Consider the following 14739-nt stretch of genomic DNA (forward strand, 5'->3'; position numbering starts at 1 on the left):
AAACCATCTGAGCAGAATTATTTTACCATTAAGGTGTGGACTGTTGAACAGTACAGGCTCTTCAACCCAGGTGTCCAAATCAAACTCAGATTCTGCTGCTTGAACATGATAGATATCCCTGCATCCCCAGGATGTCCATGTGTCGATTAGAAAGAAATCTTTAAACCCCACTATTATATCTGCTTCCACCACTATTCTGGCCGCTACAACTCTCTGCATAAAATATTTGCCTTGAATTTCCTTCTCCTCACTTCTGGTGTGTGATGTTTTGTTCCCTGGAGAAATGATTCTGACTGTCCACCCTATGAATGACTCTCTTGATTTTTTTGAAACCTTGATCAGGTCACCCCTCAGACAAAATATACACCAGAGCAAAATTACCAAAGTTTGTCTAACCTCTCCCCATAAATCACACCCTCTAAACCGGGTAGCATCCTGGTAAATCTCTTCTGTATTTTTTACAAAGCCTTCATGTTCATCCTCTAACGTGCGGACAGAATGTCAGTGCGTCATTATGGGTGGAGCCCTGAGCTTGCTTAGTAAATCGTGCACACTTTGTGTACTCTTTTGGACTGTGTCCTTTCCAAAACTGCTCTTGCTAAAAGGGGCAGCACATTTCACATAGCAGTTAGGGCAATGCTGTTCCAGCGCCAGCCATCAGGATTTGGGTTCGAATCCTGCACAGTCTGTAATGAGTTTGTACGTTCTCCCAGAGTCTGCACGGGTTTTCCCTTGGGGACTCCGGTTTCCTCCCTCCATCAAAAATATATCAGGGATTGTAGGTCAACTAGGTGGCACGGGCTCGAGGGCCAAATGGGCCTGTTACTGTGGTGTATGTCTAAATTTAAAACCATATACCGCCAAGTGAAGCACTGAACTGTTGCTCTCAAATGTCCAGTGGTGCAGAGGTGCCATCATTAACTCTGGCTTTTTGACTTTGTCACCACATAGCTTCAGCTCCCAGTGAAAGACCACATGGCAAAATAAAGTCATAGAAGAGGCATTTAAGGAAATGATACATTTCTCATGACAGATCTCAGGTGGTTTTGGTGCAGTTGGTTTGCCTGCATTTTGACTGCCCCTCAATACCGATACAGAAAAAAGAAACTAATGGCAGGGAAAAGTTTTTAAAATCTCAAAACTTCCTGGGTTTAAAAATGTTTATTTTTTTTCTGCATTATCAATGTATATCTGAAAGACGTCTTAAAATGCAATTTCAGATGTTGAACCGACCTACTTTGCAACAATCTAATCCTTCCTTCCCTCCCTCACACCCAGAAATATATATATTTTAACAGAACATAAGTGTTCAGCAAGCAGCTGTCTATCACTGATTTCCAATTAAAGTTAGTTTTAGAATACTGACAGGGATTAATGGACAGTCTATTAACTGACATGAGCCATTTTCCAGCATGAAACCCTGTGGGGGTCACATTCTAATCAAGTCATCTAGTGAATGCAAAAGTACGAGGCAGACCAGAACAGACTTGGAACTACTAAACAAATTTCAGCAGATAATTTGAATCAAAAAGGGTGTGGATGTATGAGACATAAAACGCTGCAATTTCTGGAAATCTCCAGTAAAATAGAACAGGAAGCGAACAGCATCGTGGGCTGGGGAGAGAGCAAAACAGATGCTTTTACAAGATGATGACTTTCCTGCAAAACTGGCCAGTTCCCCTGCAAACTACTTATTGCCGTGTGTCAAGTCAAAGGAGGAGACTCTGCTCCTCCAGCTAACATTGATCCTTCCCGGAACAGGTTCGCTTCTGTATTTATTTCTTGGTCTTTCCCAAATTTCACCTGCCAGCATCTGCAGTTGGATGCAGAGTTTATCTGCTTTCTCACAGTTTGTCTCCCCATCTTGATAAATTGCTTTGCTTAATTCTATTCCTATTGTGTACTACAGAAAAACCCCGGGAAGCTTGCTTTGACCCTGGGAACATAATGAATGGCTCACGGATTGGGCTGGATTTCAAACTCGGCTCCACGGTTACCTATCATTGTGATGAAGGCTACGAATTGGCAAATTTGGCCACCATCATGTGCGTCATTGGGAGTGAAGGGAGACCAGTGTGGAGCAGGACTCTTCCTTCTTGCAAAGGTAATACATCAGCACTACTGACAAGTGGGTGGTGGTGGGGGGAGGGGGGGCTGGTGGGGAGGAAACCTCCCTTCTCTGCAATGGTCTAAAAATGAGGATTTAATGCGGCTGATTTCCCTGTGTATGTCCAAGTGTTTTACTTTAACCTTTAGTAAGGTTATACAAATCAATTCGACAGTGGGCAGCATGAAACATTTCAGAGAGTTGTAAAGATACCTGAAAGCTTTCCATTTCAGACAATCTATTTTTAAAAGGAAAACTCTGTCATTTATTGATTGGAAAAAGATATATATCTGAGGATTATGTAAGTTTTTGGAGGCAGAAGCAGACAGACACAAAACTGATTTTGAGGGAGAAAATAAGATTGTCAGAGTAAAGCAACGAGAAGGAAATGGTTTCATTTTTAAAAAAAAAGGAAAACCCTAGACATTTGGATATATGCAAAACTTCAAAGTGAGAGAGATGAAATTTAAATTGGGAAGAAGAAAACTCGCTGTTTACTCACCAGTCACTCACCTCACCTCTGACTCCAACACCAACTCGCCTGTACGTCAACAACACCACGTACAAATTCGCTGATGATACCACGGTAGTGGGTTGTATGAAGAGGGGCGATGAGTCGGCAGACAGGAGGAGAATGAAAACTTGGCCAAATGGCGAACCAACAACAATCTCTCACTCAATGTAACCAAAAGCAAAGAGCTAATTATCCACTTTAGGAAAGGAAACCACGGGTGGATGATCCAGTGATCATTGGGGGGAGATGAGAGGTGGAGAGGGTGAGCAAACTTAAATTCCTGCGTGTCACTGTCCTGGACCAATCTCACAAACGTCCTCATGAAGAAAGCATGTCAGTGCTTTTATTTTCACAGGAATTTGTGGAGGTTTGGTATGACATCAAAACCCTTGGCAAACTTCTACAGATGTGTCGTGGAATGTGTCTTGTCTGGCTACATCACAGCCTGCTACAGGGACACTGATACCTTTGAGCAGAAACCCCTGCAAAATGACGTGCACATAGCCCAGTAGATCAGAGTCAAAACTCTCCCCACCATCGGGAAAATCTACTTGAAACACGAGAGCAGCAGCAATCCTCGAGGATCCTCACCACCGGGGATATGCTCTGTTCTTGTTGCTGCCATCAGGAAAGGGGTATAGGTGCCACAAGACTTGTACCCCTAGTGTAGGAATAATCGGTAACCCTCCACCATTTGACTCCACAATAACAAACACAATCAGAGATTAATTTAATAACTCTTACTTTCCATATTATTTATTATTGAATATTTATTTTGTGAATTGCCCATTAATTTGCTGAAATGTTTGTTTATATTTCTTTTTTGTACATGTGTCTTTCCTTGAGTACAGTTTTGTGTACCAATGATAGGTAGAAATTGGTGTGTGGCCTGCAGGAATAAGAATCTCAGGGTTGTATGTGATGTCATAAATATACTTTGATCAATAAATCTGAACTTTGACCTTGGGTTAGTCAGTTAATTGGTCATATTAGATGTGTTGGGAGCCCAGAGGACCCCAAAACCCAGCAACAATAGATATTCACTAAGACAAATGGTTACTTAAATAAAAGTTGCTTTTAATTATCTTTAAACATGAAAACAGAATCACACTTTAACTTATCACTATTAACTAAATGAAGTGGAGCACCTGGAGGAGATCCTCGCAGTCACGTGGAGAACGTACAAACTCCTTGTAGAGCACACCCAATTTGTACATGGGTCGCTGGTGCTCTAATAGCATTGTGCTAACTGCTACACAGTAATGTAAGTTTATTTTCATATCATTAAGTCTGCATCAAAATCTTTGCTTCAAGTCGCTGCTAGCTGTTGGAAAGAAACAGGTCTTGAAATTGGTGGTGCTGGTCTTCAGATCTTCTGTACCTTTTGCCTAAATGAGGAAGTGAAAAGAGGTTGTGACTGGGGTGCTGGAGGGTCCTTTATGATTATCGCTGTGGTCTTGAGGCAGTACCTCAAATGCTGTAGATGTCTGCAGTGGTCGGGAGGGCAGAGCCTTTGATGGACCTGGCTATGTTTGTTACCGACTGCAGCCTTCTACTTTCCTGGGCATTCGACTTTTCTCACCAGGCTGTGATGCAACCTGTCAGTATACTTTCCACAGTGCACCTGCAGAAGTTTGATAGAGTGTCTGACGACATGTCAAATCTCCACAGACAGCTTAGATAGTAGAGGTGTCGATGTTCTGGTTCCTGAATCGGTCTTCTGAAATCTGGGCCTGCAGGACTTTAGAAGATCTGACCCTCTCCAACTGTGTCCTATCAATGCAGACAGGCGCATGATCCCTCATCCTCCAGACTAGCATCTGATGTGTGACCAGCACCTCGATCTTTCATTTAAGTTCCTGAAGCTTGGCAGCCTTGCCCTTCACCCATACTGGAAATTGCTCTTCCTTTTAAAAACTTTCCTCTCTCCATCTCTCCCTGACAAGCAAAATATCTTTTTTTTTCCAAGCAACCTCTGCGTGTTTCTGGCCTTGTGACTCCATAATGAGCTTTTCCCCAATTTAGGACTTTAACTTGTGGACCAGTCATGGAACGTGACAGCACCCAAACAGCTCTTTGGATATTCCAGTCGATGCCAAACTATTGTTCTGTCCAGCGCCACTAACCTGTACCCAGACCATATCCCTCCATACCCCTCCCATCCATGGATCTCTCCAAAATTTTTCTTAAATCTCAAAATTGAGCTTGTATTCAGCTCGCAATTCATTCCATATTCTCACCACTCTCTACATGAAGAATTTTCCCTAACATTCCCTTTAAATTTTCACATTCCACCCTTAACCAATGACGTTTTTTTTTAAATCTCTTCTAACCTCAATGAGCAAAGTGCTTGTATTTACTCCAGCTCTACACAATCATAGTTTTGCATACCTCTCTCAAATCTCCCTTCATTTTTTGTGTTCCAGGGAATAAAGTCCTAAACTGTTCAATCTTTCCCTGTCACTCAGTTCTTTCAGTCCAAGAACCATCCTTTGTAAATCGCCTTTGGTCTCATTTAAACTTATTGATATCTTTCCCCTCATTATGTGACCAAACTTGAACACCATACTTCAAATTTGGCCTCACCAATGCCTTGTACATCTTCACCATAATATTTTTACTCCTGTGCTCAATACTTTGATTTATGAAGGCCAGTGTGCCAAAAACTCTCTATGACCCTATTCATCAGTGATGCCACTGTGTTACAAATCAATACAAAGGGAATTGTGTATCTGTATTCTCAAATCCCTCTGCACAAGGAGATGATTGTGGGCTTAAGGAGGGAGTCAGGGGAACACGACCCAGTCCTCAACGAGGACTGAGTAGTGGAGAGGGCCAAGAACTTCAAATTCTTGGGTATCAACATCTCCAAGTATCTGTCCTAGAGCCTCCATGTTGATGCAATCATGAAGACCCACCAGTGGCTATACTTTGTAAGGTGCTTGAGGAGATTTGGTTTTTCCCCGAAGACTCTCAAACTTCTACAGGGGGACCGTGGAGAGCATTCTGGCTGGTTGCATCACTGCCTGGTATGGAGGCATCAACTCTCAGGACAAGAATAAACTCCAGAGGTTGTTAACTCAGCCTGCGACGTCACAGGCACCAGACATCACTCCATCGAGGACATCGACATGAGGTGGTGTCTTAGAAAAGCAGCCTCCATCTTCAAAGGCCCCCATCACCCAGGCCATGCCCTCTTCACTCTGCTGCCATCGGGGAAAAGGTACAGAAGCCCAAAGATGAGCACTCAGTGGCACAAGGACAGCTTCTTCCCCACTGCCATCAGATTCCTGAATAATCAATGAACCAAAGACTTTTTAGTTTTGCACTATTATTTTAAATTTTTATTGTAATGTCGTAATATGGTTATAATATATATGTTTGCCCTGTGATGCTGCCACAAAACACCGAATTTCATGACTTGTTCATAACAATAAATCCTGGATTCTGATTCTACTGCACTCCTCTGTGCCCCACCATTTATCATGTATGTCCTACCTTGGTGCTTCCTTCCAAAATCCATCTTGTCTGCATTAAATTCCATCTACCATTCTGCAGCTCAATTTTTTTTCCAGCGGGTCCAGCTCCCTTTGCAAGTTTTGGAAGCCTTCCTTGCAGTACACCTCCAATCTTTGCATCATCTGCAAACTTGTTCAGCCTATTTACCATATTATGGTCCAGATCATTGATATAGATGACCAAACAACAATGGACCCAGCACTGATCCCTGAGGCACACCGGCCTCCATTCAGTGAGACAATTATCCATTGCCTCTGCCTGTCTTCTCCCAGAAAGCCTTATCATTCTCCATTTGACAATATTAAAGTGATTGGAATCCCCACTGTAAACTGCCCTGTTGTGTTCCCTCTGATACCTTCATGATATTGATTTAGGAACCTTTCTTGGAGAGAATTAACTCTACCACCACCACCGCCCACCCCCCCCCCCCACCACCCATGCCCAGCTCTTCATCCATGAGTGGCCCAGTCAGTATTTGAGAAGTAAAACTCACCCAGTATACTGTTACAGAAATCTCAGATCTCCCCGCCCATCTTCTCCTCCAGTTCTCATTGACTATGTTTGGGTGAGATGGGGAAAGGTGTTGGGCTGTATTACAGTCTCATCTAAGTGATAACTCCCTTCTTGGTTCTATCCATGTAGCCTCACTGGGTGATCACCCAAGAATGTCATCAATGTTGTTGTAGCTTCTCCCACCCAAATGGCAGCCCCCACTCCTTTTTTCCCTGTGCTCCGACTATGTCTGAAGATTCAGGACCCTGAGACATTGCACTGCCAGTCTTGTCATTCTCTCGAGCCATGTTTCCATTCTGACTGGAATATCCCATTCTTCCAAGGCAATCACTTTGGAGCAGAGAAGGATGAGAGGAGAATTGATAGAGGTCTACAAGATTGAGAGGCATAGATAGGGTGGTGAGCCAGTGCCTGTTTCCCAGGGCAGCATCAGCAAACACCTGAGGACAAAGTGAAGGGAGGGACATTTAGGAGAGACATCAGGGGTAAATTTTTTTTTTACACAAAGAGATTCAGGTGCCTGGTTGCCTTGCTAGAGGTGCTGGTGGAGGCGGAAACATTGGGGGCATTTAAGAAACTCTTAGACAGACAAGTAAATAAAAGGAAAATAGAGGATTATGGGGTAGGGAGGGATATATGTGTCCTCACAACATCGAGGGCTAAAGGACCTGTCCTGTGCTGTATTGTTCTAAGTTCTAATCCATGTATTGAGTTCATCCACCTTGCCTGTGGAGCCTCGTGCATTGAATTAAGTGTGAATGAAACCACTGGTCCTTCCTCCTCTCTCTTTGCTATGCTCGTGCCTGCCCTGTCCACTGGAGTTGTTCTTTTGATGACTGCATTTGCGCCCATTTTCTCACCTGCTGCTTCTCTTGGTTCCACTTCCCTGCCGATCGAGTTTAAACTCTCCTGTGTAGCACTTCAATGTCTCACTGCCACGATAATGACCCTCCTCCAGTTCAGGTGCAACTTCAAGAGATCAACTGTGCCCCAGAAGTGGTCCCTTGCACAGTGAATCCTTGCACAGCTCCTCAGCCACATATTTTTCTGGCCTATCTTTCTGTTCTTAACCTCGAGCACATGGGCACTGGGAGGAATCCAGATATTACTTTCAGACACTCTCCTTGCTCCCTGCATTCGCTTCGCTGGACACCATGCTGACAGCTCCCCCTCCCCCATGAGATTGTTTTGTTCCTGCTAGAGGCATCCTGGTCCCTGGGAGACAACATACAGCCCCAGTGTCTTGCTTGAGGCCACAGAAGCTCCTGCCTGCCGCACTAACTATTGAGTTATCTCTCACTAAGGCTCTGTCTGACCTGCTGAGCGTCAGAGCTCATCAGATATTAAGTGTCATGGCAGACCATAAATTTCATCATTAGAAGTGTGTTTTGGATATGAAACATCAGTAAATAATGTCTGTTATGAGACTATTTCCCATTCACAGTACATGTTCTGAATTTCAAGATGCGTATTATTGGGGCTTAGGATGCCGTGATAAACATTACAGTTTTTCTGAGGCTAATTATGGCCCAGTGCAGGCCAAGAATGATATAAAACACGTGGTTCATCTCCTTTTCGCTGGAAACTACTTTCCTGCGGCTCTGTGATGCAAGAAGTAACAAAGAAGCACAATCCTAACTTTTATGATACAGCGAAAATTATGTAATGGTTTGGTTGAAATATCACAAAAATTGAGTCCATTTCTAAAAATTTATGGCCTTACAATTTGACTAAACAGTTCCTGTCTTTCTGCATTTCACAGTCTAATATCATATTAAAGAGGACTGAATACATTAACTGTCCAAAATTTGTGTGTCCAAATAATTTATCCGAAACTATTTCTAGTAGATTTCCAATGGGAGAACTTGGGATATCTGAAACTGTTAATTGTTCTCATGGGACAGAAGCATATCCTTCCTTGCTAGTCTCTGAGATAATTGTATCCGGTCAAGTTGGTCCTGGTATCTTCGCGAACACTGAATGCTCTTCCTGCAGAAGTGGAAGTGAATCTCTGCCTCACCTTGTGGGTCCATGGAGTTGTGGGGGAAAAAAGAGGATAAGGGAAGGCACTAAGTTGGAGATTCTCTCTCCACTGGATCAGTCTTCTCTCACAAAGATGCCCTTAGAAAGAGTGGGGCAGATGTGTCTGCAGTGGAATCTTGATTGAGCTGGTAGAATTGTGAATGCTGACCTATTGAATGTGGAGACTGGTGGGGGAAAAGGTGCAAACCCCAGCAATTCTAACCTTGCTCTCCCCAGGAGCAGGGAGGGTGAAAGCAAAGGCAGAAGAAATAGATAAAATGCGATGAAAGGTTCTGTCCACAATGAGAAAGGGATAAATACGGACCAGGATTGTTTTTTTATTTAATTTTAGACCCTGCAATTTCAATTTACTGTTAATGCCTCAGCTCTGTGCACCGATCCATCTGGGGCTAGACTTCCAAATCCAGTTCAGGAGTGTCACAATGGGGTTTGGGGCGGGCACCAACCACCCATCACTGTATACACCCCCCCATCTCACGGACCCCCTGCAGCTAGCCCCCACCTAAGGTCTCTCTACCCTCCACATACCCCCACCATCGCTGTTTCAGAACCTGACCCTGGACTGTAAGTCCATAGCAACAAAGAGCAGACACTACAGCGCTAAGGTCAGGGCATTCATAAAGACTGAGGTGCAGTGTTTCCCAGCGGAGGGGGCCAGAGTGCACAACTCCAGCCTTTTGAAGAGCCCAAGTCATGGTGGTCAGGGGCAGAAGTAAACCCCATATGGTGATCGACTATAGCCAAACAATCAACAGCTTCATGCAGTTGGATGCTTAACCCCTTCCCTGGATCGCTAACATGGTCAATAAGATTACACAGCATAGGGTGTTCTCCATCATTAACCTAAAGTCGGCATACCACCTTTGACCAGGAGACTGCCAGTATACTGCGTTCGAAGTGGATGGCAGGCTCTACCCCTTCCTCCGGGTACCCTTTAGAGTCACCAATGGTGTCTCCGATTTTCAGAGGGGAATGGATCGGATGGTGGACAAGCACAAACTGACAGCCATGTTCCCCTACCTAGATAATGTCAGTATCTGTGGCCACAACCAGCAGGAATACGATGTGAACCTTGCCAAATTCCTCCACACCGCCAATCTGACCTACAATGGCAACAAGTATCTGTTTAGCACAACTGGCCTGACCTTCCTTGGATGGATCGTGGCACATGATGTCATTGCCCCCGATGCTGACAGCATGCCCCCCTCATGGAATTCCCGATCCTGCACAAATCTTAAGGTGCTAAAAAGGTGCCTGGGCTTATTTTCCTATTACGCCAATGGGTGCCCAACTATGCTGATAAATCCTACCCCTGGCAAGATCCACAACCTTCCCCTCATCGGCAGAAGCCCAGGCAGCCTTCACCCACATCAAAGGAGACATCGCCAAAGCCAGGATGCATAGTGTGGTTAAATCCATCCCATTTCAGTGGAAACATTGCACTGGCCACCACTCTCAACCAGGCAGGCCAGTAGCCATTTTTTCCCGTACAATTCACTGTCCCGATTTATGGCACTGCTCTGTTGAGAAGGAGGTGCAGGCCATTGTTGAGGCAATACGCCACTGGTGTGTGAAGAAGCTTGCGTTCATGTTCAATACCAAATAGCAGGGTAAGATCAAAAATTACAAAATCCTGAGGTGGAGAATCGTGCTCACCACCTATAACTATGACATCCTATATCATCTGGGCAAGTTCAACAACCCCCTAGATGCCCTATCCCAGGGGACGTGAACCAGCGTACATCTTGGCTTCCTCCAGTCCCTCCATGTCAACCTTTGCCACCCTGGAGTCATGAGATTGTTGCACTGCCAAAGCCCGGAATCTTCCCTTCTCCATTGAGGATGTCAGGTCAGTGCAGAATACAAACTATAGTTCTTCTGGCTCGACAAATCGCACCTTATAAAGGCCACACATCCCCTTTGAATGCATCAATTTCAAGAGGCCCCTGCCCTCATCCAGCAGGAACGTACATTTCCTGAATGACATTGACGAGTACTCCAGGTTCCCCTTTTGCTATCCCCTGCCCCGACATGACTTCAGCCACCATCATGAAGGCACACCACAGCATATATATCCTTTTTGGGTATCTGAATTACATCCACAGTGATCAGGGGTCCTCTTTTATGAGTGATGAACTGCAGCTGTACCTGTTGGCTAGAGGCAAAGCCACTAGTAGGATGACCAGTTACAAAGTTACAACCCCCAGGGGGAACAGCCAGGTCGAGAGAGAAAACATCACAATTTGGAAAGCTGTCCTCCTGGCTCTTAAATCCAAAGGCCTGGCAGTGTCCCACTGGCAGGAAGTCCTGCTGGAAGTACTCCCTGCCATCCGATCTCTGCTATGCACCACTACCAACTCAACTGCACATGAACACATGTTTTCCTTCCCCAGGAAGTCGGCGACTGGAACCACACTGGTTCTCATCCCCAGGACCCGTCCTGCTGCCAAAATATGTGAGGAGTTACAAGTCCGACCTGTTGGTCGAAGAGGTGCAATTCCTGCATGCCATCCCTCCGTATGCCTATGTGCTGTACCCGGACGGCCACGAGGACCCAGTCCCCATCAGAAACCTGGTGCGTGCCAGAGACCCATGCCCATTCCCCACCCTGTTCAACCCATGACCTACCTACACCCATACTGTCCCTGTCAGGGACTCAGTGCAGATCAATAACCCACCCTTATCCACCACTCCATAAGCCCCAGACCCTGCTCCAGCTGCTCCGACCACAACGAATTCCCCCACATACAACAAGCCCCACTTCCGACAGAGCCAGCCCTCCGTCCCCAGTCTCAGGACACACGACTGGCAATGGAGCTGACCATCGTACCACCAGCAGAACTGCGCCAGTCATAGAGGCAAAGGGGACCACCTGTCTGGCTGAGCCTCTAGGACTTTTAACCCGGCGGGTTTTTTGTTTTAAAAGAGGGGGTGAATGTGGTGATAGGGATATATAACTGCCCAGAACCCCTCTGGTGACTCATGCCCTGGTAACCCCTCCCCTTGCGACCCTGGAATAAAGGTTGACCTCCCCCCCTCCCTGTCCTTAGTCAAGCACTTGGAATCAGAACAGCTACAAGTCTAAAGTTCAATAAAGCCTATGGTTCCTCACTCGACGGCTTTGGAGTTATTGATAGAGTCTATCACAGTCATTTCAACCCACAACCCCGTGCCACCCAATTGACGGTGGCAGGCCCCAAAGAAAACCAATGTAAACACTGGGCGAATGAACAAACTCCCTACAGACAGCGCCGGATTCAATTTCCAATTGCTGGCGCTGTAACTGCGTTGTGCTAACCACTATGCTGACTGTAGGATAAGTAAGATCTCTCGGAAGTGCTATCGTGGTGAGTTGTAACAACAGAATAAATGTAGCAGAGATGAAGCAATTGGAATTCTTGGACCCAGGGTCGAAGTGTTGTGCAGGCATGGAATGGGGGATGGTGGCTAGCTTATTCCCTGAGATGGTGATAAAGAGGTGCAGGAAAGGAACAGTCCAAGATGAGCTGTGTGAAGGACCGAGCAGGACACATATTGGCACAGAAACATTTTGATGTTGATATGAATGCTGTTACTGCTAGAGGATATGGGTTTTGGGTTCAAATGGCCTGACTGTAATTAAATAGAGGGTTTTATTTTTCAGAGGTCAATTATTGAGCACTAGCATATGTTGTTTCCTTTTCAATCCTAAATCAATATCACTGAAGTTAACTTCCCTATTTTTGTTTTGTTGTTGCCTCTCTGCCTTCGTGCAGTGCAAATTCGTATTCTGTGAAAAAGTTCAGAAAGAAAAAGAGTGGTTAAACGCACTCACTGACAGGCATTTAGCTGTGGCTGTAGCGGGAAGCACAGCTTTAAGAAGAAAGCAGACGCTACTCATAAGTTAAATGCGTGCTGCAGATTTCTGTCTTGGAGCTTCACATATCATTAGGGCCTACGTGTCAAGTCCCCTTTATCGTTCATACCCTGATCACACGCTAAAGACATTTCTCCAGGACTATAGAGTATATTTGTATAGATATAAGTTAGAATAGAAAGTTAAATACATTAAAATATTAAGATGTATACAGTAAAAGTCCACGATACCCTATCCACATCTGTTCTGGGAATTAAGGAGCCTGATGGCTTGGGGGAGAAAGCTATTGCCCAATCTGGATGTAAGGGCCCAAGTGCTGCGGTACCTCCTCCCAGATGGCTGAAGGGAGAACAGTTAACATGAGGGATGTGTAGGGTCCTTCACAATGTTCATTGCCTGTCGCCTGCATCGAGTGTTGTAGATGTCCGTCATGGTAGGAAGAGAGCCCCCAATGAACTTTTCTGCTGATTTCACTATCCTCTGCAGGGTCTTGTGCTCTGAGGAGGTACAGCTTCCAAACCAGACAGGATGCTCTCGATACATCCTCTGTAGAATGAAGGTGGAGGGTGGGAGATGAACTTTTCTCAGCCTTTGCAGGAAGTAAAGGTGTTGCTGGGCTTTCTTGGCCACAGAGCTGGTGTTAAAGTGAATCGCCTCTCACGTTAATTATGTCAAATTAATTGCGCGGCCAAATGAAAATAGACCTTTTGGGACAAATGAAGGAAACACTGAAAATGTGTGAGACTATAATTAAACATTTGAGAAGATCATTTTTTGATGGTCTATGAAAGCATAATTACCTTTTCTGTATTAAATGCACAAAATTGCTTGAGAATCTCAGCGTGTCTCACAGCGTCCACTGGAGCCAAAGGTGCATCACCAATGTTTGGGGCCTGCACTCTTCATCAAGGTATGAGCAAAAAGCAGGCAGGTGCCTGAACAAAAAGGCAGGGGGAGGAGGGAAGCAGGGGCAGGAGGGGGTGCACAGGCAAAGAGCCAAGAGGCCCATGGTGACCTGGGGAGGCGGGCAGGGGTAGAAAATGAGAATTCTTTTTCTGTTTCCTGCCCCATTCGCATGCTGATGTGTCGGTCCACGGTCTCATGGACTGAGACCACCCTCAACTTCAAGACACTTCACTTCGTATTCCAACCAGACAGCATTAATGGCAACTCCGCAGGTTTCAGTTAACCCTCTGTCCCCCATCTCCCTCTTTCCCATCTTCGTCTCCTTTCCTCCAGCTCCCCTCCCCTTTCTTCTCTCTCTATCCCTCTGTTCTCGCCCTGCACAACTCCCCACACCACTTCACTCCTCTCTCCTCTTTTCCTTCCATGTCTGCCCATGGTTTGTTGGTCTATGCTCCTCCACTTTCTACCTCCCCCCCCCCACCTTAATATTCGGGTGCCTGCCTGCTTTTAACTCGTACCTTGACATAGGGCTCAGGCCCAGAACATGGGCTAGATTTTTCCCCCTCTATTTGTTTCCATGTGCACATTGTGCACAGTTTTTTCTTGCAAAACTAATAAGTGGGAATTCTGCCTCGCCCACAGGGAATAGAATCTCAGGGTTGTATGTGATGTGTGTAGCCTGACAATAAATCTGGAACCTGTTTGCCTCCAATGGACACTGCAGGACCTGCTGTGTTTCTCCAGTCATTTTGTGCATTTACTACAATTGTAGCACCTCCAGACTTTCTTGTTTTACTACATTTTTGCCCCTGTACATTTGCTGCAAGACGTGCAGTTTTCCAACAGAGAAATTGATTCTGCCTTGCACCTGTCATCCTGATTTGACAAAATCATTGTGGTGGTGGGCTTTGCTTTGCCCTTTTTGTTAATTTCAAGAGTTTTATTTGGTGGGTGAAGATTATTTTCAAGCTCACAGATGACTTTTTTAACATCACCTGTGTTTATTCAGTCTGTTTATCCGAATACACCACATTGGATTTAATCTTGGCCTGATTAAAATCTCTCCATCCCCTCGCAGGTAATCTCTGATTGCAGCTCGCTTGCTTTTGACATTTGACAACAATTTGAAACCATCTGAAATGCATGTTGAACAGAACTCTAAGCTGCCTTTACTTGTGGGAGTAGCTAACCAAGCCTGTCTCATCTGCTTGCATGGGCTGCTTATCCTTCTCGGCCTCCTCTCGGTCCAAACGTCCTTTGAAAGTTTTGCCTTTGTAGCAG

General features: G+C 45.3%; 1 protein-coding gene across 1 annotated transcript in view; it reads left to right on the top strand.

The window, feature by feature from the left end:
* LOC138736174 (CUB and sushi domain-containing protein 1-like) overlaps positions 1-14739 on the top strand; it is a 2349200-nt gene that overhangs the window by 1771887 nt on the left and 562574 nt on the right. The window contains exon 31 of the mRNA XM_069885244.1: positions 1910-2104. Coding sequence (XP_069741345.1) covers positions 1910-2104 — 195 coding nt within the window. The remainder of the gene's footprint in view (positions 1-1909; positions 2105-14739) is intronic.

Source organism: Narcine bancroftii, chromosome 6 (genome assembly GCF_036971445.1).
Source record: "Narcine bancroftii isolate sNarBan1 chromosome 6, sNarBan1.hap1, whole genome shotgun sequence".
Taxonomy (NCBI): domain Eukaryota; kingdom Metazoa; phylum Chordata; class Chondrichthyes; order Torpediniformes; family Narcinidae; genus Narcine; species Narcine bancroftii.